Source organism: Ammodytes marinus (genome assembly GCF_949987685.1).
Source record: "Ammodytes marinus genome assembly, chromosome: 18".
In the NCBI taxonomy this organism is placed as follows: Eukaryota; Metazoa; Chordata; class Actinopteri; order Uranoscopiformes; family Ammodytidae; genus Ammodytes; species Ammodytes marinus.
In genome coordinates this window covers 4,475,112-4,500,436 of record NC_137222.1, presented here as the reverse complement: position 1 = coordinate 4,500,436, position 25,325 = coordinate 4,475,112, and the positions used below count along the sequence as shown (strand labels likewise).

At 39.0% G+C, this 25,325-nt stretch overlaps 1 protein-coding gene across 2 annotated transcripts in view; it reads right to left on the bottom strand.

Moving 5' to 3' along the window:
* erbin (erbb2 interacting protein) overlaps positions 1–25,325 on the bottom strand; it is a 56,259-nt gene that overhangs the window by 14,867 nt on the left and 16,067 nt on the right. For both annotated transcript variants that reach the window (XM_080047188.1, XM_080047189.1), the window contains exons 3-13: positions 11,977–12,171; positions 11,249–11,366; positions 8,953–9,031; positions 8,705–8,794; positions 8,157–8,213; positions 5,484–5,547; positions 5,033–5,107; positions 3,762–3,906; positions 2,892–2,964; positions 1,076–1,205; positions 469–584 (exon numbers count right to left, since the gene is read on the bottom strand). In XM_080047188.1, the coding sequence (XP_079903314.1) occupies positions 469–584; positions 1,076–1,205; positions 2,892–2,964; positions 3,762–3,906; positions 5,033–5,107; positions 5,484–5,547; positions 8,157–8,213; positions 8,705–8,794; positions 8,953–9,031; positions 11,249–11,366; positions 11,977–12,162 (1,133 nt within the window). In that variant the 5' untranslated portion in view covers positions 12,163–12,171. The remainder of the gene's footprint in view (positions 1–468; positions 585–1,075; positions 1,206–2,891; positions 2,965–3,761; positions 3,907–5,032; positions 5,108–5,483; positions 5,548–8,156; positions 8,214–8,704; positions 8,795–8,952; positions 9,032–11,248; positions 11,367–11,976; positions 12,172–25,325) is intronic.

Genomic DNA, 25,325 nt, shown 5'->3' with positions numbered 1-25,325 from the left:
AATGTGGAGTTGCTGCCAAAGTTATTCAGAGAGAGAGAGAGCGTGTGTGTGTGTGTGTGTGTGTGTGTTTGGCACGGAGCAGACAGCAGGAATGGAGAACCCCTGATTAAAACCTCAGTCAAGCCTTAGCTTCCAAACCAACCCACTTTCTTTCTGGCCAATTGAGAAACTTCGATCACAGTGTACTCATTCCAATAACAGGGCCTCGAAAGAGTCTTGTGTTGTTATGTTTCAGATTGCGTGTTTGCTCATGTAAGAGTGAGTACAAGACATTTTCTGTCATCGATTAATGCTAATCCTAGTGAATCCATTTCTGCATGGCTCCAACAATGCCTTGGAAAATGGATAATGTATGTATCTAACTGTATCTGCATTGCATTCTGTATAACGCCTTGAAATACCAATAAAGAAACCTTGAGAATAAAAAATGACTGCTGCCTTTAAATTTGCACTGTCGACGAGACTCACTTGTTGTTGCTGAGATTGATGACCTTGAGCTTCTGCATGTCTCCCATCTCCTCAGGCAGAGAGTCCAGCTTGTTGGAGTGCAGGAACAGCACCGTCGCATTCTTCCAGCTGCCCATCTGTGAGGGGAGCAAACCAAGGACACAGGGCCATGAGCCAACAACGCTAGCTGTAATACATCAGCCACACTGATTAAAAAGGTGGAGGCAGTGATTCTTGAGAACCCTTGTTGTCCAAATCAATTTATATCCAAATCAGTGAATATCTCTTCACGATTTGCTACGTGTCCGTACAGTGTGTGTGCGCTGAAAGAAAATATCTGGTGTAAATACACAGCCTAGGTTCTGCAAAAGGAGCATGAAAACAAAGAGTCTCAGACCAACCCTTTTATAGCTAGCAACATGCCCATTTACAGAGCCAAGGCTGTGGATTAACAATGGATTTTTTTCAACGCACGCACACAGTACATATAGGTAGCGGAACATGAGGAGATATTCACTGAATTTGACCATTAGTGATTTAGACAACAAACATTCTCCAGAATTGCGGACCCCACTCTAACACATCGCCCCAAAGTCACATATGTATTCTTAATGTGAATGCTACTCACCTCAGGGGGAAGCTGGGTAAGGAAATTGTGGTCTGCGGCGAAGGTGCGGATGCTGACACACTGACCGATGGTGGAGGGCAATGCTTCGATCTCATTGAAACTGCAGTCTAGCTCATCCAGAGATGCCAGCCTGAAGCACGGTGAAAGAATGACTTTAATCATTTGGTGTAATCACTATAGGCCAATATAGAGTGATACTTTGTGAAGCAAGTTTGAAGAACCCAGTATATCAAAGTTAAATGCATACCCGAGTAAATTTTTGTGAACATTATAAAAATTGGGAGAGACGTGTAAACGCCCCCATTTTTTAAAACTCAACATTCCTAGTTTGAAAGATCGGCAATTCATTTGTAGTCTCCAAGCCCATACCAAGATAAATAAGATTATATTTGATCAAACAGACAGACAGACAGACAGACAGACAGACACGCAGACAGACAGACAGACAGACAGACAGACAGACAGACAGACAGACAGACAGACATTTCTTAAAACAAGAAAGATGAACTGACTCATCCTTACTTGCTATTATGAATATATCTTCAAGCAACAGCGAAGCACTAAGTATATTTACAACAACACGGATGTTTCTTAAAAGCTTTTAAAGTAGTGACATTTCAAACTGAACTCGTGTTGACACTGCAGCTGAGGCTTTCTGCTGAATGAAAAATGCAAATGCGTTCTGGGGATTCAGATAAAGGCAAAGAGATTCTGATCTGTGGGAGAGCTACTGTGCTGTTGTAACTTCAAACTCTAAAGCACTGGATTTGGCCGCTCTCTGCTGAATACAAAACAGGGAATAACAACACTGTGTAGAAATGAAGTTGCATTAATAAATCTGCTACGTATGAATGAATGAAAAAAAGAGAAGAAAAATCATCTTGCCTAACCCTAAAATCCTTGTTTGGGATTAAGCTAAACCGTGTGGTTTTAATCACATAATCTGTGTCAAATTACACAAGGAGACGCAATCTAACATACGTTTGTTGTTTGGAAACAATGGATGACTTAACTGTACAGCTCAGTAAGGATCCTCTGTAAATGTAGATTTGTCTTTTCTAAGCAAAATGTTTGGTGGGTTTAAAGTGTAGACAAACTAAAATATCAATTATAGCAGAAACCGATCACCTGACAATAATCACAGCAAAAAAATAATATTTATTGGAAAAAAACTACAACAACAAAAATTATAGAAATACAAAAAACAAAATGACCTTTTACCGTGGTCTGATCCCTTCTTAATCATATAGGATGATATGTTTTGGGGCATGTTACAAACTAAACAGCATCACTAGATTTTTCTTAGCTGTGTGGGTGGACTGATATAAAAAAAAGTACGCTGTTGAAATAAATTGGATCGTAATCTTAGTGCTGGACCACCAATGATTCAGAGCAGACAACACAGCCTCAGGATGTGGACCTGGCATCGCTCACTGCAGCCTCAGCAGCTGTTGTGTTGGATGCTGGGTATTTCTGTCCGCTGCAGACAATATCATCTCAGGCTGATTTAATCTATCAGTACTGTATTGGAAGGTCATTTTGCCGCGAGATTACTATCGACCCCGTACACAATAAAGCCAACCACAAACTGTTCTCATTTATCATTAGGGTTTCTCAATATAGTCAGCACTGGACCAAAACATATAAACCATCGGAACTCATTACATTTAATGGGGATATCTGATTTTTTCTTGTTGATTTTTTTTGCAGACAGACGTTTTATACGATGAGTGGAAGGCAGACTAGAACACACATTAATCCAGTGATCTCAGGATTTTATGCTGGCGATATTAAAGCCATTGCAGCAAACGCTTACCCGCCAATGGAGTCTGGCAAGTACATCAGCTGGTTCTCATCCACTTTCAGTGCAGTCAGTTTCTTTAGTGAGCCTACAATCAAAGAGACAGAGAAGAAGAAAGTATTAGCAAGATGCAAGTCATGGCAGTTACCGATCATTGTTTGCCATTTCACCCAAAAAGAGGACCATCTATTACTGCAGTTAATTGGATTATTTTCCTAATCTTATCCTAATCAATACAGTAATCAGTTTAGTAGTAATCAACCCTGACTCAATGCCACTGTGCATCTTATCTAATTTAATTAGCTTGAATAGGTTGAATATAGATAAAAGCTGAGTCCGTCTGGGGCGCCCTTAGCTCAGTTGGTAGGGCGTCCCCCCCCCCCCCCCGGGCCGGGCCCAGCAGCAGACCCGGGTTCGATTCCCACCCTCGGTCTTTCGCTGCATGTCACTCCCCTCTCTGCCCCATTTCACTTATGTCTCTCTGCACTATCAATAAAAGCATAAAAAAAAAAAAAAAGCTGAGTCCGTCAGTTGACGGTTTGAATAGTGTGATTGAAGTAAAATGTATTAATAATCAATGTCCATTTATCCATGAAGACAAAAACAATTAACAATTTAGTAAATGACTTCAAAGAATGTGAAGAAGTAGACAGAACAGAAGAGAATAATTGAGATTAAACTGTTTCCTTATGACTTATATTTTGACAATTCCTTCGTTAAAACTCAATATCTTATGGCATTACTGCACTGTGGACAACTGACTATGCTCTAACTTGAGTAACAAGAATTGCATCATCTGTTGTGAGGATTATGAGAGGTGTTTCATAAAGGATTTTCTTTAAATAAGGTATGTGTGTGCGCATGTGTGTGTTGTGTAATCTTTACCGATGGAGCCCGGCAGCTGTGCGAGGGCATTGTTGGACAGCAGGAGGTCCTGCAGACTCTCACACCCACAGATTTGCTCGTCTACCATCTCCAGATTGTTCTTAGACACGTCCAGGTACACCAGCTGTTTTAACATCCCCAGCATCTGGATACATAAAAGGAGAAGCCAAAAAAAAAAAATCAAATAAACACTGAATTTTCACTGATACCTCATTATCCTCACTTCATTTATGCCAAGGATTAAGCAACAGTGTTGTTACTTGAATGCAGAAACGACGGATTACAATAAGCCCCACAACATCCTGAGCTTAGAGGTAGAAAGTCATTTAGGTAGGAGCGTCTCCCAGGCAAGACATTATCCCAAAAGTTGGTTTGAAAGTTTAAAACAAACAATTTTAATGAAAGGGAAAAACAATTTGCTGTGTTCAGTTTTTGTATTTCCTACCAGACGCCATTTGCTTATAAAAGGCCAGGCTGTGATTACAGCTGATGCGGTTGAAACGCTGGCAGCAGAACTAATGCTTTAATTGTGACCCAGTTTCAAACAAGCTGGTCATTGGGATGAAAAATGAATCTCATGTAACACATTCTGACTGTCAAAACATCATTATAAATTAATCATGTTTCAATAACACAATGACTTCACAGCTGCAGACTCCTTTGTAATTCTCAATAGGGACATCTGAAAACCTGAATGAACTGCATTTTCTCCAGTCATTGTTCAATTGCGTTAATATAGCAGTAGAATCCTTTTTTTTATTTCATTCATTTTTTATTATTATCTTCATGTAATTTTATTATTATTCCTTGTTTTCTATTCTTGATTTAGCTGAATGCAAGGAGATCTAAATGTATGTTGTCATGTCTCTGGGCTGGGGTGGGGTGGGACGGTGAACACCATTGTCGGTGGGTGTTTCGAAAAAATGTTTTTGCTGTCTGGGCTGGGTTGTTGCATGATGAAAAAAAAAGAAAAGAAAGAATCCTTTCTAAACTGCAGATCCTTCCGTGCTGCTTTTCAAAGGGCTGAAAGTCTGACGCAAACTGACTGCCGTTCATTTAGATGAAGATTTAGGCAGACACATAGATTGAAAATCAAGGGGAATAATCTCAAGACAATGCCTTGTGGCGCAGTAGAGGGAGCAGACACTGAGTGAGTGAGTGAGTGAGTGAGTGAGTGAGTGAGTGAGTGAGTGAGTGAGTGAGTGAGTGAGTGAGTGAGTGAGTGAGTGAGTGAGTGAGTGAGTGTGTGTAGGAATGACTGTATTTCATACCCCGGGTAAAAACGTCAGTCTGTTCCCGTCGATCCACAGCTCCTTGATTCCCGTCAGCTGCTCCAGCACCTCAGGCTGTAGATGTAAAGATGAGAAAGGAGGTTAAGTGATAGGGAGGGGTTTGTGTGAGTATTTGTGTTTAAGGGGTGTCTGCGTTTGCGCCTTCTGGCCAGGGACACAAAGTAGTACATATTCATAAACAAGATACAAATTTAACATAAGGGCCATTTATTGATTCCACTGCGATTATCACGCATTATTGAATGAATGGCATCTTCTGGTGCAAACAAAATGAGCTCTTGTTGTCTGTGTATGGAAAAAAAAAAATAATAATTTATATAAGAAAAATATATAGAGCTTCCATTTTAAGCCAAAAGGGAAAAGATTTTAGAGGCAGGCAAGGTCACCGCCAGAAAGGTAGAAATGCCCCGCGGCATAGACAGTCACTCACCACTTCAGTAAACTCATTACTCCCCAGGTCCAACCTCTCCAGCTGTGTTAGCTTCTGCATGCTTCTGTTGATACACACATACAGACAAACGGGTTGAGATTGTAAAATAAACCAAATATTATCAAGTATACTAAAGGGTTTTTACACATTTTCTAATTGAAAATTCCATACTGTCAAATTTCCAGGATTCTCAGTAGATTGTTCAGTCCATAATTGGCAGAAGAAGCATTGAACCATTTCCATTCAGATGCCATTTATTCTGTTGTTTAGTGTCACTCAATAGAAATTATAACTATAACCAGTCAGCTTGTTTAGTTTCACATAATCCAACCGGTGTATAGCATTAGCCAGCTTGTTTTAAGTGTATTTTTATATATTTCATTATTTTACATTATTTTTTTCAAACTTATCCCAAAATAGAATTTACTCAATTTAGATTCCATCCTGCATATGAACCCTGATAATATCAAGTTCATATCAGATTCATATATCACTTGTTGTCGCAGGTAGAAAAAGTCAAAAGTCTAAAAATAAGAATAGGAACCACTAAACTGAGCACGCTTGTCTAGAAAAACAAAAACACGCAGCAGCTAAGGGATTACAGACAAAGTGGGCCATGTATTTTAGAAAGGACGCCAAGGGAAAAGGGATTATCTGTCAGTGTTCATGCTATATTTTGGAAAGCGTACCTGCTCTGACTCTTTGCTCCTTTAACCAAATCATTTTACGAGGGAATAATAAATACCTTTCCCAGCTCAGACGTGACAGAAATATACTTTAAATAATGGAAAATGTGTGACGCGTGCCTAGCCCTAAGCCTCGCTGCAGAATTTTCTCTCCACATTAGGGAGACAACAGTATTACTTTATTTAACTGACCACCAATGACAGAGAATTGGAGGTGAAATAATCTTATAAAAGATTTAGTTAACTTTTTGAGCAGAGTCACTCTCCTGTTAAATGCCTTTGAGGGAACACAACCCTAGTAAACTGATGTCATACTCAGACACTTTACAAATTCACTCAAACAGTGAGAGTTAAACATATGCATGAGTAAAATTATTATTATAAAGTCATTCTTGGTGTTGTTTTAGTATATAGTATCCTCATTTGAAGGAATTTATTCTGTATTATTCCAAAGAAATTCTGCAAACAAGTGTTTCAATTAACTTAAAGAACAAATGGTTGTTTGAGTTGTTCTATATACAAAACCAAAGCAATGTACTGAAATGGAGATGTTCTGAGATCTGTTTGGGAACAGACATGATGATCCTTTCTCAACGAGGATGAACTGTCTCCAACATGAGCACATCACAGCACGGTAATGGAAAGAAGAGGCCCACCACTAACTAACACTACTGTGGAGTATGTTATGCTTTTAGCTGCTCCTCATAAAGTGAGAATGTAAGTCACACGGCACAGAATATTAATATGATTTAAGCCCTCTGGTGATTTTTTTCTTTTCTTTTTAGTACTTGCAAAATGAAAATTATGTGGATGTACTTGAGTATTAGCCAAGTTGGACACATTCTTAACTCAAAGTTGGCAAGAACACCAGAGACCCCCACGTGAGTGTGAGCTTTGCTTGCTCATTTGGAAAGTGTGAACAAAAAACACACACTATGGCTTATGACCCCAAGTTGTGAGGAACACAGCATTCTTCTCTAAAAAAATACAGAGACGTATTTGGCTTCTGCATATGTGCGTGGTGAGTGTCTGTGCACCGAGAGAAAAGAGATTGCACTTTTCTATGTGGAAGCCCTGAAAAGGATTTTTTTTTTCTACAGCGCCCCTTTGTGCGCGCACACATATGTTTACATCTCTGAAATGCTTGTGTGTTGCTCTGGCAACGTTCCCGATCATTAGTCGCCTTTTCTTTGTCAGCGCTCCAGCCTTTAACAGGTCTGGCCTCTGTCATATAAACAGAGGGAGAGGGAGAGGATCCGCTCAGCACTTTATATACACCGGCTGGCCCGCATGTCCGCCGGGCGAAAATAAGCAAAAACTAAGTGAGTGAAATAACATTAAAACAACCCAGCCAAGAGGGAGGAAGGAGGAAAAAATGAGGAAATGTAGTTTTCTGTTGAGAAAATGGGAAGGACTTTAAATGGGATGATACAGCAAGTGAAGCGAGAGAGAGAGAAAGAGAAAGTAACTTCCCCCACAATCACCTGGAGCTTTCTCAAATACTTGTGGTCTACCAGCTGCATTGCTTTGCTGCTTTTTGATAAATGTAAAGCAAGTTTTGAAAAAAAAAATGTAATCTGTGGTTTTCAATGTTTGTAAATATTACTTAATTATGTCTATTCACATGTCTCATTTCCTCTACTTTTTCGAAATAAACACTCTTTCAATTCAATTCAGTGCATTGTACCTTTCTAAAATGGTGAACTAACCCTCACCACTGTCTCGGAAGAGGATTATTAAACCTGCCACAGCAAGCAGCCAAGTACAGGGGGCTCTTATGTAACAGAGTGGAATTTAATACTACAGTTAGACGTGTGGGGAGCGAATCTACGGTGAACCGAAGAGGCAGGATGGAGGACACAGAGGAGAGAATGCAGGGATTTGTGACATGATAGAGACAGCCAGGAATTTAGGGGGAAAAGTCAAAAGAAATTTAAACAAAACGAACAGTCTCTTTTTAAGACACGTGAAGTATAAAACCACTTACTTTGGCAACATCTTTAACTGGTTCTCCCTCAGCTCCAAGATCTGTAGTTTAGTCAATCTGAAACCAAGTAAAACGACAATGTTATAATCAGTAATTGATACAACAACATCACATTTTTATATTTAAAAATGACACTGTCCAAAATGTTTAGGTTGATATGGCGAACATGGTAGCACACATCCAATAAAAACATGTACTTTAGCTGTGGGAAGATCTTGTAATAGACACTATTTTCTTTGCGTTTCTGGGGGTTCATGCATAAAGTCAAGCCCATGTTTAAATTTTGTGGCCAAGATTATATTGGACAAAAAATGTCAAATTAATTCACAAAAACACACTAACCGAAAGTCTTTTAAATTAGTTTTAATTTATAACTCAGAATCCTAAAAACCTTATGCTATCACTATCACAGCGATATTTGTGTTACTTGTGCATTTACCTTCAGAAAACACACACTAAATAATACTACAGTCTAAAGCCTGAGTGTACAGTTTGAAAACAAGCCTTTTTTCCTTGTTAGAAACAGTTCAACCCTGATCCAAACTGACCTGCCGAAGCTGGCGGGTAAAAACTCGAGAAAGGCATCGTTCAGGTAGAGCTGTGTCAGACTCAGGAGTTGGGTGAAGCCATCTGGTAGCCTAGCGACACACAGAGTAAAACAGTTAGCGCATCACTCACACACAACTTAGCATAGCTGCTGCAACGCCTGAATACTCAAAAATGCATGTGCAACATTAAACCGACATGAAGTTAATTAAGAGTGAAAATAAATTATATGAGGGTGAACGGAACTTACTTAGATATGGGGTTCACGCTGGCTTCTACAATAGCTAGGACTTTGCAATTTTTTATGTTTTCTGGAAACTCCTGGATACCTATAGAGAATAAAACACAGCACAAAAAAGGCATTAGAGGTTTTAAAAAGTACAACAACTGCACAGAAGTCAGCAATTCTGGAGAACGCTTGGTTTCAAAATCCCTTTTTGTCAGAATTGTCAATATCAGGGAATATATCCTCCCGATACAATACTTGTCTGTACTGTGTGAGCTCTTCAAAAAAAATTCAGTGTTAATACACAGCCTAGGCTCTGTAAAAGGGCATGTTGTCAGTTACAGTGGGCTCCTTTGGTTTACATTAGGGCAGCAATTAACGATTATGTTGATAATCGATTAATCTGACGATTATTTTCTCGATTAATCGATTAGTGTTTGTCCGTAAAATGTCAGAAAATGGTGAAAAATGTTAATACATTTTCCAAAGCCCATGTTGACGTCCTCAAATGTATTGTTATGTCGAAAACACACAGATATTTCAGTTTACTGTCATAATAGGATTAAAGAAACCAGAAAACATTCACATTTGAGAAGCTGAAAGAATTTGGACATTTTTTATTAAATTACTCAAAACGATCAATCGATTATCAAAATAGTTGGCGATTATTTTAATAATTGATTAATCGTTGCAGCTCTAGTTTACATACCAGTTTACAGAGCCTAAGCTGTGTATTAACACCAGACTTTTTTAATATATGCATGTTGTATCTCAACCGTTTTATTACCACTGGCACAAAGCAAAGGACTCCCGTCGAAAGCAAAAAGATCAGGTATGAATGTTAAACACAGCTGGACTGCGAGTAGAAGCAGGAAGGCTTGCTGTCTGAATACTGTGAGCTCTAGATACGTTTATAGTGGCTCTGCACCTTTCTTCTCTAAACAAACCACTAAACAAACCACAGACGGAAGAGTGCTCACATAATAAAAGACCAGGCAAGGAAGCGAGAAAATCGTCTGCGAGTTCTCATGTAGCGTCCGCCATGTTCCAAATGCTAGAAAGGGGACGTCAAGTCACATGACCCATGACCCATTCTCAAAGTTTATTTTCAGCCACTTTGTTTTGTGTCCACAACACTTAGCACAGAGTGGCTTGTGAAGAAGGTTAAGCTTATTTAAATGTCAACTTAGGCTCTGGTTCATGAAAACACCAGCACATCCTTTACCATTTGTATAACGAGACTGTCTCCGCACTCATTTATTTATATGAGAACTACCTTTTAACCTTTCTCTATCCATGGAAGGGTTCTGCTGAGCGTGCGTTCCTTGTTAGTATTCTGCTTAGCTTCAAGGTTATGAAGTCATGGTCAACTACCTTTACACATTAACTTGCAGTGTTACAACTTTTGTTTAGCTCAACATCTTATTGAGAAGCATAACAAAATAATAACAGATACGTTAATGTTAAAACACTGACAATGTGTTTACAGCAAAACCCTTTGTAAAGAATATATATAATACGGAAATGTTTAAAATAGCAGACTATCACCTGAATGATTTTATGTGACAACTGGACACTGTCAAGCCTTTACACACATACCTCTTGCAGCTCCTTTTTTCTCCAAATGTCTTATTAGTACAATCATTTTTTTACTGAACTTCTTATTTTTTACAAGCAAAACCAAAAGGACTTCCCTCTATGAAGCTCTCATCTCATCATATTCAACAGTGCAAATGTTTATCTTCAAAGAGCTAAATGTCACACGTTGACAAATGATGTAACTTCTAACTATATAAACCGGTTGACATGTGACTTTTGAGGTGAGCACCTTGTACAGATATTCTTAAAATGTGTGTGTGAGAACTACTTTCGTCTGTTTTGTCCCTGAGCTACTAAGTTGAGTTATGAACGTAGTGTCTAGTGTATTGCAGGTCTGAGCTCGTCCCCTTTCTTATCCATAAAATCAGGATTTTTAAGACATCTTGTGACGTAAGATCTGGTAAATTAAACAAGCTGTGGCATTTAACCTCAGAGTATCTTTGCAGAATTCCCAAACATGGTCTCAGTTATGAAACACTTTCCACAGAATTTCTCTGTTTTCCATGACTGATTGATGTCAATAGCAATCATGACGAAACAAAGACCATCTTCCAGTATGTAAAACTACTGAGGTAAGTTTACAAGTTACAGCAAAATGATCTGACGGTTTCACGCTCATAACTCATGACTCACCTGGCAGTAAAAAATATTTTTCGCTCAGTCAATGACATTTTTGGAGAAGGTGAAATAGTAAAATAAGTGGTGAATTTTTTTTGCTTACTGTTTTTGCTGACATCGAGCTCCCTGAGATTTATTAGGTTTGCGATCGCTGCCGGCAACACCGTTAGGTCATTATCTGGCAGGCTCAGTCGATGGAGTAACTGGCAGTTGAAGAGTTGCTGGTGGAGAGAGAGAAGAGTTAGTACAGTCAGTTTGTATTAAAAAGTGCACGGTTGACCGGAAATATACTCTGTATTAGTAGAGGTTTAATTAGATGCATGTTTAATAATATGCATGCCGAAAACTAGTTAGGCATGCACCAAGTCAACATTCCATGGCCTCAAGAGTAGAGCCTTCATGTAGTTAAAGGTAGAGTCAGCAAGTCTGGAGAATGCTTGTTGTCAAAATCACTTTGTCAAAATCAGTGAATATCTCCTCACAATCCACTACCTGTCCGTACTGTTTGTGCACTGACAAAATAATCCATTGTTAATACACAGCCAAGGGTAAACAGGCATGTTGCTAGCTACGGTGGGACCCCTTTGTGTACGTACCAGTTTACAGAGCATAGGCTGTGAATGAACACCAGATGTTTTTTTCAGCACGCATAAAAATGTGATTTTGACACCAAGCGTTCTCAAGAATCGCTGATTTCACCTTGAACTGTTATACACATTCTAAACTGCTAACACAGAGCATTAATACAAAGTTTCTATACATCAGTGTGTGTGTGTGTGTGTGTGTGTGTGTGTGTGTGTGTGTGTGTGTGTGTGTGTGTGTGCTGCTTACTTTGGGCAGCTCCTCGATCTGGTTGGCATCGAGGTAGAGTTCCAGCAGGGTCTTCTCAAAGTTAAAGATCTCCTTAGGAACGGTCTCCAGGCTGCAGTGGGAGTAGTCCAGCGATGTCACTGCCTCCTCCTCACCCCGCAAGCAGCGGCATGGCACCAGACGCACAAACAGGCTCCGCTTGGACATCCTCAGGCACTAGAGTGGAAGGAAACAGAGAGAGATATATGGATAAGGGAGTAGTAGTGGACTGCATGAGGTAAGGAGGTAGGCATGTGTTTATATATCTACGCTCAGCCGTTCACACTTCAGCTTTAAGAGGCCAGATTCTGACCGTTTATTTATTTTTTATTATCGCTCCTATGTAACACATATGCAATGTTTTTAATGCAGTGTAGAAATATGCATAGGCACACACACACATCTTGATATTTGATCTGTGAATTTGATGTATGACCATGTGTACAAAGTATTAATTGTCAGAACAGATATTTTTTATTGTCTTATGTTCTCCTTCCCAAGCACAGATCATGGTCAGCAGTCTTTGTCTAAAAACACATGGGGAATAATGACTCAAGATTTGGTGAGAAAATAAATGACGAGATCACAAATGACTCAATGAAAAGGACATGGGGATGAACTTTTCACTGATAGTTCCTCCAAAAGCACAAAGCAGGCCCTATGAGAATATAGTAGTGGTAACAATAACAACAACACAAATCCACGCTGAGTGAAGTCCTTTTTAAAGACATTTGCACTGCATATGGCACCTCATCATATAACAATCAGACAAAAAAGCTTAAAAAAAGGAATCTGAAGCCAAAACACATCCCCCCCGAAAAAAATCCCCGATCCTTCCAAGGAAACGAACCCATGGTATTTGTCAACCTGGGTTTTTGGTATTTTGTCTATTGAAACTATTAGTCATGCGTTTTGTATTCAACCGTGGGAGTGATTGTCATAAGGATTTGTGAAAGCCAGACTGACATGCTGGTAAGGAAGTAGTAGTAGTAGTAATAGTGAGTCAGTCATTATTTACCAACACTGTTACACGTAGTTCAATGGGTCTACTTACTCGATTTACTTTAAGTGATTCATGCATCATGCATGTACTCTCAATCCTATTATTTCCTCAAAGTATTGTGCTGCCAGTGTGTTCTCAAATTTGCATAGAGATTACAGATGATGGCTGAAAATGAGTCACAATTCAGTGAGGGAGCGCTCGATACAATCAATTAAAAAATAATAATATCAAAAATGTAATGACCTGCACTTCCATCTCAATAAATTACACTCCAGTGAAGCCAGACATAAAACATTAATTTTTAATTTCCCCCAATTCTGTATTTCTTATAGGAAAAAGCAGTTTTCCTCTTCGGAAATGTCCATAGGTCGGCAAAATGAGCGGCTGTTACAAGGTGCTGTAAGCGGAATGGTTCGTTTAGCCAACTTCCTGTCAGTTACTGCAGTTAGCAGTCCCCTCGCTCGTCCCTACGTCACCACATTAATGCACTGCGGTATTCAAGCAGCAAGTTATCTAGCATCATCTCAGATCCATAAGTGTGATAAAACATGATAAAAACCATCAAAACAGACATTGGGAAGGATTTTTACCTGCTCCGCCATTGTAGGCACATACACATTCACCCATCTGTTGCTCTGGCGTGCACATGCTATATATGAGTGAGACGAGTGTCGGTTTGTAGCGTTCTCTCTTCTGATTGGATAAAAATTTTGGGATACTCCAATAAGTTTATTTGCCGATTACATGCAAAGCAGCTGACTGAGAGATCGGCTTTATGAAACGCGCACATTATATAAGTGATCACTGTATGAATAAAGAGCGATTTAACACTTATATTAACATAAATAAACCGCTTACTTCACCTTTAAGTATACTGTGTCCTCACTTTAGGTTTAAAGTCAGTGCAAAAATACAGGAAAGAAGCAATGAATCAGCTATTATTTTGGAAATGTTTGTCCTTGACTAGTTTTATCCAAAACTGTCTAAACTGCAAAAACAAGGTATATTCAATTTGTTCTGTGGGTGTTTAAGGGGTGTGTACGTATACTCCTTATAGCTTGATTCTCGGCCCAACACAGACATTTTCTCAGAGTAACAGTTTGCAATAAGGAATGTTTTCTGGTCAAAAGAGGCTTTGTTCCTAGGAGCATGTCGAGAATGTGACTTTTCCTCCCCCTCGTCTTAATCTGAGTGCTGCTGCAGCGCATAATCTCATAGTCTTTCATTCACCACCTATCACGACTGTCTAACCGAGCTGTAAAATTGTGATAACCTTGACCTACACTGTCAGTGCAGACTGTGTGTGGGTGGAAGTACATGTTTTTGTTGGAGGTTGCTACAAAGAACCACATCAATCATTCTTTTCCCTGTGAATTTAGTATTTAATTATGTAATTTTTTTTACAAGTGTAAAGAAACTTGAAGCTTAAAAAGGTGGAGTCAACGGTTCTGGAGAATGCTTGTTGTCAAAATCACTTTGTCAAAATCAGTGACTATCTCGTCACTATCCAAGTCTGCACTGTGTATGCGTTGAAAATAAAAAACAGTGTTAATACACATCCTAGGCTCTGTAAATGGGTATGTTGCTAGCTATGGTGGGCCCAATTGGTTTACAAACCATTTGTTACACATCCGTTTACAGAGCCTAGGCTGTGTATCATAACAAGGGATTTTTATTTCAGCGCACAAACGGTACAGACACGTAACGGATCATGGGGAAGATACTCACTGGTTTTGACAACCAGCATTCTCCAGGATCGTCGACTCCACCTTTAACCATCAATGGAGAACCATCTCAGCCATCCCTTGATCTACAACTCATTAAAACTGAGCGCATGTATGCACAACCAGTCCCACACTCACATGAAGTATGCACAACCGAGAGGCTAGTGTTGGCCTCCCACACTGTGTTGTATAGCAGCAGGCAGCTCATGTATAAATACTGTGAGTAATCTGGTCTATCACCAGAGGGACCGACAGAGGGCTTGGCTTCATTCACCCAGAGAAACCAGTACTGAGAGTTTGTATGACGCATGCAGTGTATCCAGTGTGTGAGAAGAGGGAGGTTGATATGGGTTAACAGAGAAAGAGCGTAGCTGTAGGGCTATTGTGTGTTATGCAATAGAAGGTAACCAAGACGACAGCAGCACATATTGAGAACAGTTGAGGGAGATGTGTAAATACTTATAGTTTAAAGGATTAAAAGGTGGAGTCAGAGATTCTGGAGAATTGTTGTTGTCAAACACAATAAGTCAAAATCGCTGAAAGAAAAAACCTTCTTAATACACAGGCTAGGCTCTGTAAACTGCATACGACTAGCTATTATGGGACCCTTTTGTTTACATATCCTTTGTTTGCATACCAGTTTACAGAGCCAATGCTGTGTATTCACACTGAATTTTTTTCAGCGCACACACAGTACGGACAGGTAGCGGATCATGAGGAGATACTCAGATTTTTACAAAAAGTAATTTTGGCAACAAGCTTTCTCCTGAATCACTGACCATACCTTTAACAGGCCAATCAAGGAAGAGCAGACTGGATCTAAGTGTACATGCTAGAGCTGGTAAAATAATTTTAATCTCACACCTTAAGGATGGCTTTTAAATGATCCATAGAATAATGTTTAATGGCCGTTTAATGGAAAATCTGAATGGTGGCTCCACTACAAACCAAGACTAAAGAGTCCATAGCCACACTACAGGCTCTGTAAGGCTGTTATAACATACAAGATCGCTGTGAGAAAAAATCCTAATGTTAGCTTTATATTGTTAACACATCATATACAAAGACCCAAACCAACAAGGCACAATCAGGGTTCATACAAACACCTTTTTACGAATGAATTTTAAATACTATTCAATATGTTCATGAATAATAACCGTACAAACACTGTAAAATGTATTGTCTGTGTATCCAAAATCTAATATCGCTGATTCCTTTATGAGATAAAGCTCAATTGTCCAAAAAACAACAACTATAAAAACACATCAGTGGGCAACATTATTGCAGTGGGGGACTTTAGGTAATCTGAGTCGACCTGATCCTATATAGTTACAACTCCCTGGAGCCCCAAACGTGTAATAACCCAGTGCTGAAAATAGTCCCAAGCAAACAGTTGTTTCAAGAAGTTATGTAGGGATTGAGGGCCAGAAAGAGGGCAGGCAACTCAGAAAATCTTGAGATACAAGTCCATTGTTAGTTATGGTTTATCTTCTATAAAAAATACAGCATGAATTATGTTGCACAATGCTGTAAACATGCCAAATAAGATAACTAGCAAACACAACAGAGAACACCTTGAACGATAAGGGTGAGTGAGTCTGGTATTTTGTTTGTTTTGACGTTAAGTCTCAATTCAGCAATCTTTACAGGAGAAAGTTCAGCTGCTCCCACTGGGTCTGATGATCGTGATAACCGTCAGGCAACATCAGATACGTGTATTTAAACATTATTATCTTGTAAACGCCGCATAATCGCGGTTACATTTGCATAATGCACAACACACTGTTCATTTGAAGGAATAGTTCCAACATTTTAAATTTTTTACTTTTTGCCTCACAGCTAAGCTAACTTTGCTAAACTGGATAGCAACCTTTGCCCATTTCTTCATAAAAAATGCTTGCAATGTTACAGGAAGGGTGTATGTTGCCTTTTCTTGAGCCGGAAAGTGAGACAAACAATTTGAACTATTCCAAGAGTTTTAAAACTGCTGATGAAGCATTTCTTGCACAGGTTCCTTGTATAAACAACAACAACAACAACAACAACATAATAAGAGGCATAACAACAAGATTGTTGCTATGCCTCAATCCATCTCCTAGACTTTTATTTGAGCATTGGTAACAGTGTCTGTATAGTTTTTCTTGTATCCCAACAATTTGTTGTTTTTACTTTATTCTAAAAGAAAGTTTCCATTCAAGGAAATAGAAATGGTACAGTGAAATGGACATAATATCTGTTAGCATTGATGTGTAGCTTGCTGAAGCCATACAACCCCCCCCCCCCCCCCGACCCCCCAACCTAAGAGTAATCTGGAAGACAGCAGCACACTAATGAGAACTGCACTGCCTACAACATAGATAGGCTTATCCACTGACCTACATGTTACTGGAATGATCATCCATCCATCAAGACACTCTGACCTTTTGACTGAAGAAAGTTTATAAAGTGCAAGAGAGATTTCCAGACATCTTAAGCTCTTGGCTGAGACTTTCTTTCTTAGCTTACTTTCTTTAAGCAGTACATTTACTTCAATAAGTGTGCCATAAGAGCTTGGCCTGATGGCAGTGACATTGTTAAAAGCCTTAAGGGATAGTTCAGTATTTTTGAAGTGGGGTTGTATTGAGGTTCTTATGCATAGTAAGTCTGTTACCTTATGGAGATGGCGATCAATGCAGTCCTTTTGCAAAGGAGTTTGCAAAAGTCATGCAAAAGTACCTCATATAACCCCACTTTAAAAGATACTGAACTATCCCTTTAAAATACTAAAGAAACCCCTAACTGTCTTAATTCAGAAAAATTCTGGGCATGTGTGTGAATGGTGTGACATGTGACTGTGGAGCCTGGCAGTGATTAGTCCAGAGGGCCGACCAGCAACAGATTCCCATTAGATTCTGTTACTCAGAGCCAGGAAACCCCTTTTTGTGTCACAACCCCTCTCAATGTAACCTAAGTGCCTCCTGGGTCAGTGCTGTTGCCATAGAGACTACGGTCAAGGGTAAGATCAACTCTCCAACCCCTGAAGTCATGCACAGAACACACAGCTGAGTCTGCTGAAGTGCTGCTTATGTCGCAAAGTAATGGTTGATTAAATACAGAAGGGCTGCACAGAGGGCCCTACGAAGAATGATCTACGGTCAAAGTGAGGAAATTGTTATTGAAAGTTAACACTGAAAAGACACAGACAGAGATTAATTGCACTTTTCCGTTACATAGTACCAGCTCTACCCTTTACTCTGGTATCGGGGCCATTTCTTGAGGTCATTTTCCATTACGAGATAGTACCCTTGATAGCACGGCCTCTGTTTGTTGTGCATGATAGGGTTCTGCCCATTGATGACACTCAATGGAATAGGTATAGGTACCAGGTACTTTTACATAATGGAAAACCAAAAACGGCAAATAGAATACAGTAGAGTAATTGGTAACAAGTAACGGAAAAGACCCATAATATGATTGGATGTGTTCCCCAAAGTCCACTGAGCCCTTCAAGAGCGGCCAAGTAGCACTCACTGGCCTACTTCTAGTTTACCCAGCAGAATGTGTTGCAAACTAATTAGCAGTTTTTAGTGTCTCTTTGCTTTAAAAGCAATTCCAAATTATGTATAGTTAGTCCACCCCAAAGCCCATACTCAAATAGTGTATCCTTGTGAAGACATGAAATAAATAAAACATTTGGTACAAAGGAGCTTAAGGGCATGTTTAACATAAGCACACAAACATGCCCAGACGTTATTGTTGGTGTAACGTCTTTGTGGGTGTGTGTGTGTGTGTGTGTGTGTGTATGTATGTTGTTTGTGTGTGCATGGGTTAAGCGGAAATGAAAGTGCTGCATTTGACAGAAGCAAGCATCTTGAGTTATTTATAGCAAATAGTAGTCCTCGGGTTGATATGGCAGAATGTGATTAGTACGGGCTAGGTCTTGCTTTCTGAAAGGAGCTTTTGATCAAGATTGCAGTAGGATTGCGAGACACACAGCTGACAATTTATACTGGGAGTAATGGCAACAACAACAAAAAAAGCACAGAACAGCCTGTTTAGCCCGTGGGATACACTTGAATTGCCTCTGTCTGAGAAGGAAGAGGAAAGAAAGTCACTTCCTCGATGCAGGGCGGAGTGCCAGCGGAATATAGGCTTGTTCTCTCACCCTCCCTATGATGCAGCTTTAACGCGTCACAAATGGGAGCGTGTCCTTTGTAATGGAGCAGTCCAATGTATTAAAAACCAGTGCAGAAAAAAATGCACGGTTCCTCTGCAGCTCTAAGCTGGATTCACATGGCAATCATTTTCTTGGTTAATGCATAACCAAATGTAAAGTTACACAACCTTTAGTAAAAGTACATTTCAACATGAGTGCACAGTACACCAGAATATGATACCGCACGGCTGTGGAATGTAGATCCATGTCTATGTACTCTGTATTATATTGTATAGTATTATATTGTACGTTCTTAGGAAACTCTTCTTTGTAACAGACTCTGTATATGTGTCGTTTTATTGTATTTTATTGTGTTTTTTAATGTGAAGCGCTTTGTGACCCTGGTCTGCGAGAGGCGCTATATAAATAAACTTTACTTACTTACTTACTTAACTTCAGGTTTGCAAACAAAACTATCTTTATAGGATTTCCATTTAAAAAAAATTAATCTAAGACTGCACTCAGCTTTGTTAAATTCTCAGACGTATACTTAGTGCTTGCCAACATATACGAGTACAGAATGAATAAGCACATGGCTGATTTTACACAGGAGGCATACAGTATTAATAATAGCGGCTCTGTATCGAATTGAGAGATGACAAGTTATGTAACACAGAAAAATATTCCAACTTCCACAAAACGTTTTTGGGAAGTTATATTATCCCTGTACTGTTGCTACTGGAGTAATCTGTATCTACATTAAAAAGGTCTCAACTTGCAATTTGGGGTTCTACTAGAAACTGTTCACGGGGTCCAAAAGAGTGCCATAGCTGATTCTCCTCTTTTCAACCTCTGTCTGAAACACTCCGTTTTAGAGCCTGTCTCTTTAAGCCCCATCTTCCAAAAAGCCCAGTCTACTTCAATTGGGTTTCGATGTAACTGTCTGTTTGAATCAGATGTATTTGAGGATGTGGCTTATCACAGGTGGAGGTAGTGCTAAGTTTAAGGGGTCTCTTCTCCCCTCATGACATAAGAGGAGAAGAAAAGAGGGTTGCATTGTCTCATACTTTGGGAGTCACTAGACAAACCAGGGAACCATATTAATGTTAAAAAACATGAAAGTGCATTTTCCATAATAGGTAACTTTTTATATTTGTATTCGCGTATTTTAAGCGCAGTCGGAAAAAAAAAGTTAAAGAATATGTCTGCGTAGTCTGGTGGAAGGACGGGAGAAGTGCACAACAACATAGTCGACTCCCCAGAGATGCGTTCCCTCTGGGTGCCTCATTAAGAGCATCACATTGCACTCCGGATGGCACAACAGGAGAGCTGCTGCCTCTCAATAATGCAGCAAGATATTGAGTTAAAAAGGACAACAGTTCGGCATCTGCCTAAGACAAACAGAGCTATGTCTCCATGCTCCATACACACATCCATGCTGGCCTTTTTCCAACAGCAGTGCTTGATAACTAAACATAGGAAACAATCGAAGAATACAAACACCAACTGCAGGAAACGATGGCTAGAATCGGTAGAAAGACAACCTTGTTGCCAGTATCTGTAGTGCAGGGGGGTATGCAGCTCACTAGAACCTGTAGTTCCAGTTTTGCTCTCCCTCTGGTATTGGTTCTCACCAGCGTTCTAAGGTCTCAGTGGTCTTGCGTGACTCTAGAAAACAAAACCATGATTGTTTTCTTTGAATTTGTGCTGAAATGAGGGTAAGTAACCCGATCTGTGACAAAGACTAAGTGCCTTTTACAACATCTTCCCAATTTTCTACTGTGAGCAGAGCGGCACATCAGGAAGACTTGCATCTACATTTACATGTAACCTACACACATTCTTCTATATCAGAATATGTTTGAGTAAGGCTTTGCAATTCAAATCTTTGAAAATGTAGGACAATTGTTTTGTTGCAGCAAAAAAAGGACACTGTGCCTCTTATGTGCATGTTCCCATCAAGCTATCTTTTGGGCAATTTATGCGTGTAGTTTTCAGAATAAAAAACATGTGTTTGCATTGGAGCAAAAATTTACAAAAAGCATTGCATAGTAATTTCATTTCAAGTTAGGTAATAATAGTAAAACAATACTAAAAGGTTCAATTGAAATGTACGCCGGGGTTAGCTTTAAGGCTTTCCAATAATCTATTCTCTATTAAAAGGTAGAGTGATTAATTCTGGAGAAGGCTTGTAGTCAAAATGTCTTCGTCAAAATGTTCATGATCTACCTTTAAATAAAGGGTATGTAAATAAATGGGGCCAACCAATTTGCAGAGCCTAGGCTGTGTATTAACAATGGATTTTCACAAAAAGATAAGGAGATTGCGAGGAGATATTCACAGATTTTTACAAAAAAGTTATTTTGATAACAAGCATTCTCCAGAATCACTGCCTCCACTTTTAATTGATTTTGATTTAGTGTTGATGCATCTAACCTTAGTGTTGCTGAATGCTGCATAGCAGGTGCCTGCTGTTCTTTAAAGAGGTTATAAATGTTGCAGATATGCAGTATTCTTAACAAGTGAACCGTAGATTTAGCAATCACATCTAACTGAAACCAACCAAGGTTATGCTGGGATAAAGAGTATTTTTTACCCTGCACGCTTTTCGCAGTGCAGCTGACTTCAAATAATCTGAATGCGGAGTGACTTCATTTCAATTCCCTTTGAGATGAAGACATAATTACCCTAATGAATAATTCCCACGTTATTTCTTTAGACGGGGATGGGCCAGGGGGCAAACAAATGCAGTCTTATTTTCACTCCGTTTAGTTAGGCCTTCAAAACTCTGAGGTTATAGAGATGTCATGGATCCCTCAGAGACTGACATCGACTAGGAATGAGGAAGTCCACTTCCGAAGGTTATGACCTCTCTACAATGCAACCAGGCGAATAATAAGCATGTTTATCTTCTGAACTTTAGTGCAAACTGGTAACAGTCAGTCCCTGCTAATCAGTCAGTATTGAAATGCAACTATGCAGAAGGCATTTAGCTATTTCTAATCTGAAATGTTTTTGAATTATACGTATGGAAATCTTTTGAGCACAGCATCATATAGCTTGCTTTTTGGGTGGCAAGTAAAAAAGGTATACTAGATTTCTTTTTTTTTGATGAATAGATGAATCTATAGTATAAAAAAAATAAGTGAGTTGTAGCATTAAGCCAAAACAAAGGAACCAGGGAAGTAGATCATTTTTGCTAGGAAAGAGAAAGTAGGGCAAATGCTTTTAAATGTGAATTCCTTTTGAACCAAAATGTCACATTGCATTGATCACCAACTTCAAAAAGGGACTTAGTTTGTTTCACAAGTTTTGTAAGTGAGACAGAATATTGCAGTGTGACAAACTGTGGTGCTCGCCAAAGTGTTGTCATGCTGTCTATTATGACACGGCTCCACTGTGCTGTGTGTTGTAATGAATGGAATACTGAGAAAGACAATAATCAGATGCTGAAGCCGAACAGATTTAGTTATGAATGAAAGAGATGATTCTACGGGAGACAAAAGCCTCTAGGCACAGAAAAGGTCATAGTACTGAATAACACAATAACTCGCCATCATTTTATCATTACTCACTGTCAACAATAGCAATTTATCACAATGAAAATGATTCTACGATATGCTAAACATTTCATTATACATCATCAAATCTGCATTTTATTTTCCCGCCTAGAAATTGATAAAATACTTTATTTAGTGAGTGCATTACAAAGTCCTTTTTATGAATCGGGAGGAATCTGAACTAGCTAGTATGTCTAGCACTGCTTTTGTTGAACAATAGATGAATGCCTCCTCTTACAGTGCGAGAGCCAAAGTTGTATTTGCACGTCAAATACTGTCTAAACTAAGGTTCAAGTCAAGATCAGTCCTACAACCACAGCTGTTTACGTACTACCTTGTTGTGTCTATAAAGCCACTTCCTGACGCCATGACGACTGACGCTGATTCTGCTGAGGTGTGCAACAGGGTATCCTGTGAGACAAGCTCACCACAGACGTGAGTTGAAGTCGAATGTCAATTTTACCGTCGATGCAAAGAATGTCAAAGAAATAAGGTGGAGCCAGTGACTCTGGAGAACGCTTGTTGTCAAAATCATCTCGCGATCCACTATCTGTCCACGGAAGTATAATCCATTGTGAATACACAGCCTAGGCTCGGTAAACAGGCATGTGAACAAAGGGTATGTAATCAACTGTACCACTGTAGCTGGCAACATGCCCGTTTACAGAGCCTAGGTCGTGTCAACAAGCGTTCTCAAGAATAACTGACCCCCTTTAATCACAGAAAGAGAGATATTTTCAGGTTGAGTGTTTTTTTTCTTCTTTTTTTTCAAATGTCTGTCCTGTAGAAGTATGTTATTCTAATGTGATGAGGAACCAAGGCATAAAGTCTCTTGAAATTCAGACCAGCAGGTAATGGTCAGTTCAAAAACTTTGTGAAGATAGTTGAACACTGAGTCACAGTTGCAGAGAAAACCCATTAAATCTATGCAGGTCTAGTCAGGTAAGGCTTACTGAATAATTTCCTATGCCTGGTGTGAAACAGTTGTATTCAGAAAGAAACTTTTTTTTATTGACTAAGGGGTAGCAGATAATAGATATTTTTGCTTGAGGGGATTGCAGCAGGGCTGCCTTATCCAATTAACTAACTGCTTTTTCAACTGTGAGGTGGCTGTCCTCTATAGCAAAGCACTTCACATCATTTGAGCCTTTTCCGAATTTCGCTACACGCATGCCTTTATCTTCCTCATTTCTCACATTGCTTGATGTCCTATTTCTACAATGGTGGTAACATTCGACAGGTCTTTATGGAAACAAAGATTGCTACAAACGCAACAGCAGGTGTGCATGTTAGGTCTGCTGCTGACTTGCTTGAACAGTTTGCATAACTGTTTGCATATATGTTGCATCATCCAAACTGCCCAACTTTCATTTTAAAAAATTGGGCTGGTGATACCTGTATTACCCCCTTTCCCATAATATGCATATGGATTCATATTTGTTAAGCAAATCAGTTTCAAAACCTTAAAGAAAGATTTTGGATTTTGGTCCACACTATGTTAGAAGACCTTTTAGCATTACATTTAGGGCTGGAGTTATTCAGAGTACAAGTCTGGATTTATGGGGAGCAGTTTCTCTCCTCATTAAGGCACAACCAGGGCAAAGAAGAAGAGAGTCCTGATGGTTAAAAATAGTCTGCTCAAAAATCTCTTCTGCCGGTAAGTTCTTAATTAAACATGAGATCCAGTTAAATGTGACCCCCTGAGATATATAACTGCAAAAGGGGAAACAATGACATCAACTCTTATTAACAATGTTACAATAACTAAAAGGAGTAAGAAACATGGTTCATGGTTTTAAGGTTCTTTACAATGGTTAATTTGCAAATTAAATTTAAATATACAAAAGGTAAAAAAGAGCTACTCAAGTAGTAAAACATTTTGCTACTTAAAAATTGTATATTCAGTTTTTTAATGAATCATCGTGACAGTACAGTAACAGTGGTTGGTTATAAAGAGCCAATTAAATGTTTCTAGTGATTTTCTACCCAGTCATTTTAATGCAGGTAATACCCAGCAGTAACCATAGTAGAGCTGCAACGATTAATCGATGTATCGATTATTAAAATAAATCGGCAACTATTTTGATAATCGATTTATCGTTTTGAGTAATTTTTTTATAAAAAAATTCCAAATTGTCCGATTTCAGCTTCTCAAATGTGAATATTTTCTGGCTTCTTTAATCCTACTATGACAGTAAACTGAAATATCTTTGTGTTTTGGATATAACAAAACATTTGAGGACGTCAACATGGGCTTTGGCAAATTGATAAAAAAAAAAAAATCACAATTTTCTGACATTTTACGGACCAAAACACTAATCGATTAATCGAGAAAATAATCGACAGATTAATCGATTATCAAAATAATCGTTAGTTGCAGGCAGCCCATAGCCTACTGCATTAATGGTAACTGTCATGATGCATAGTATTTACAACCGAGTAAACTATGATACAGCACTAACAAATAACTGGCAGCTGTTATAATTAAATATCCTTAATGACAGCAAGACATTTTGTTGATGTTGGCCTTTCTAATGTTCCTGTTGGTTATAAACTTCAATACATTTTTTCTTTTTGGGGATGAAGTAGCTCATCCAAATCCTGCACAAACCTTCCAGTCACAACATTTACGAGTGACACTCATATCTTTATGGATATTATAATCAACGTGAAAGGGATCCAGTAGTGCAAAGCTGGGAGTCAGGCTATATTTTCTTTATGCACTGAAATTCCTAATTATTCACATTTTCACAATTTTTTTCCCATCTAAATTGGATTATTTTTTAAAACTGTTTTGCTGTGATACAGCATGTGCCAACCACAAAAATAGCAGTTTACTGTACAAAGCCATTTGGGTTCACTGTTGGAGGTATTTGGCTACAAATGAACAACCGAATCCATTCTACATA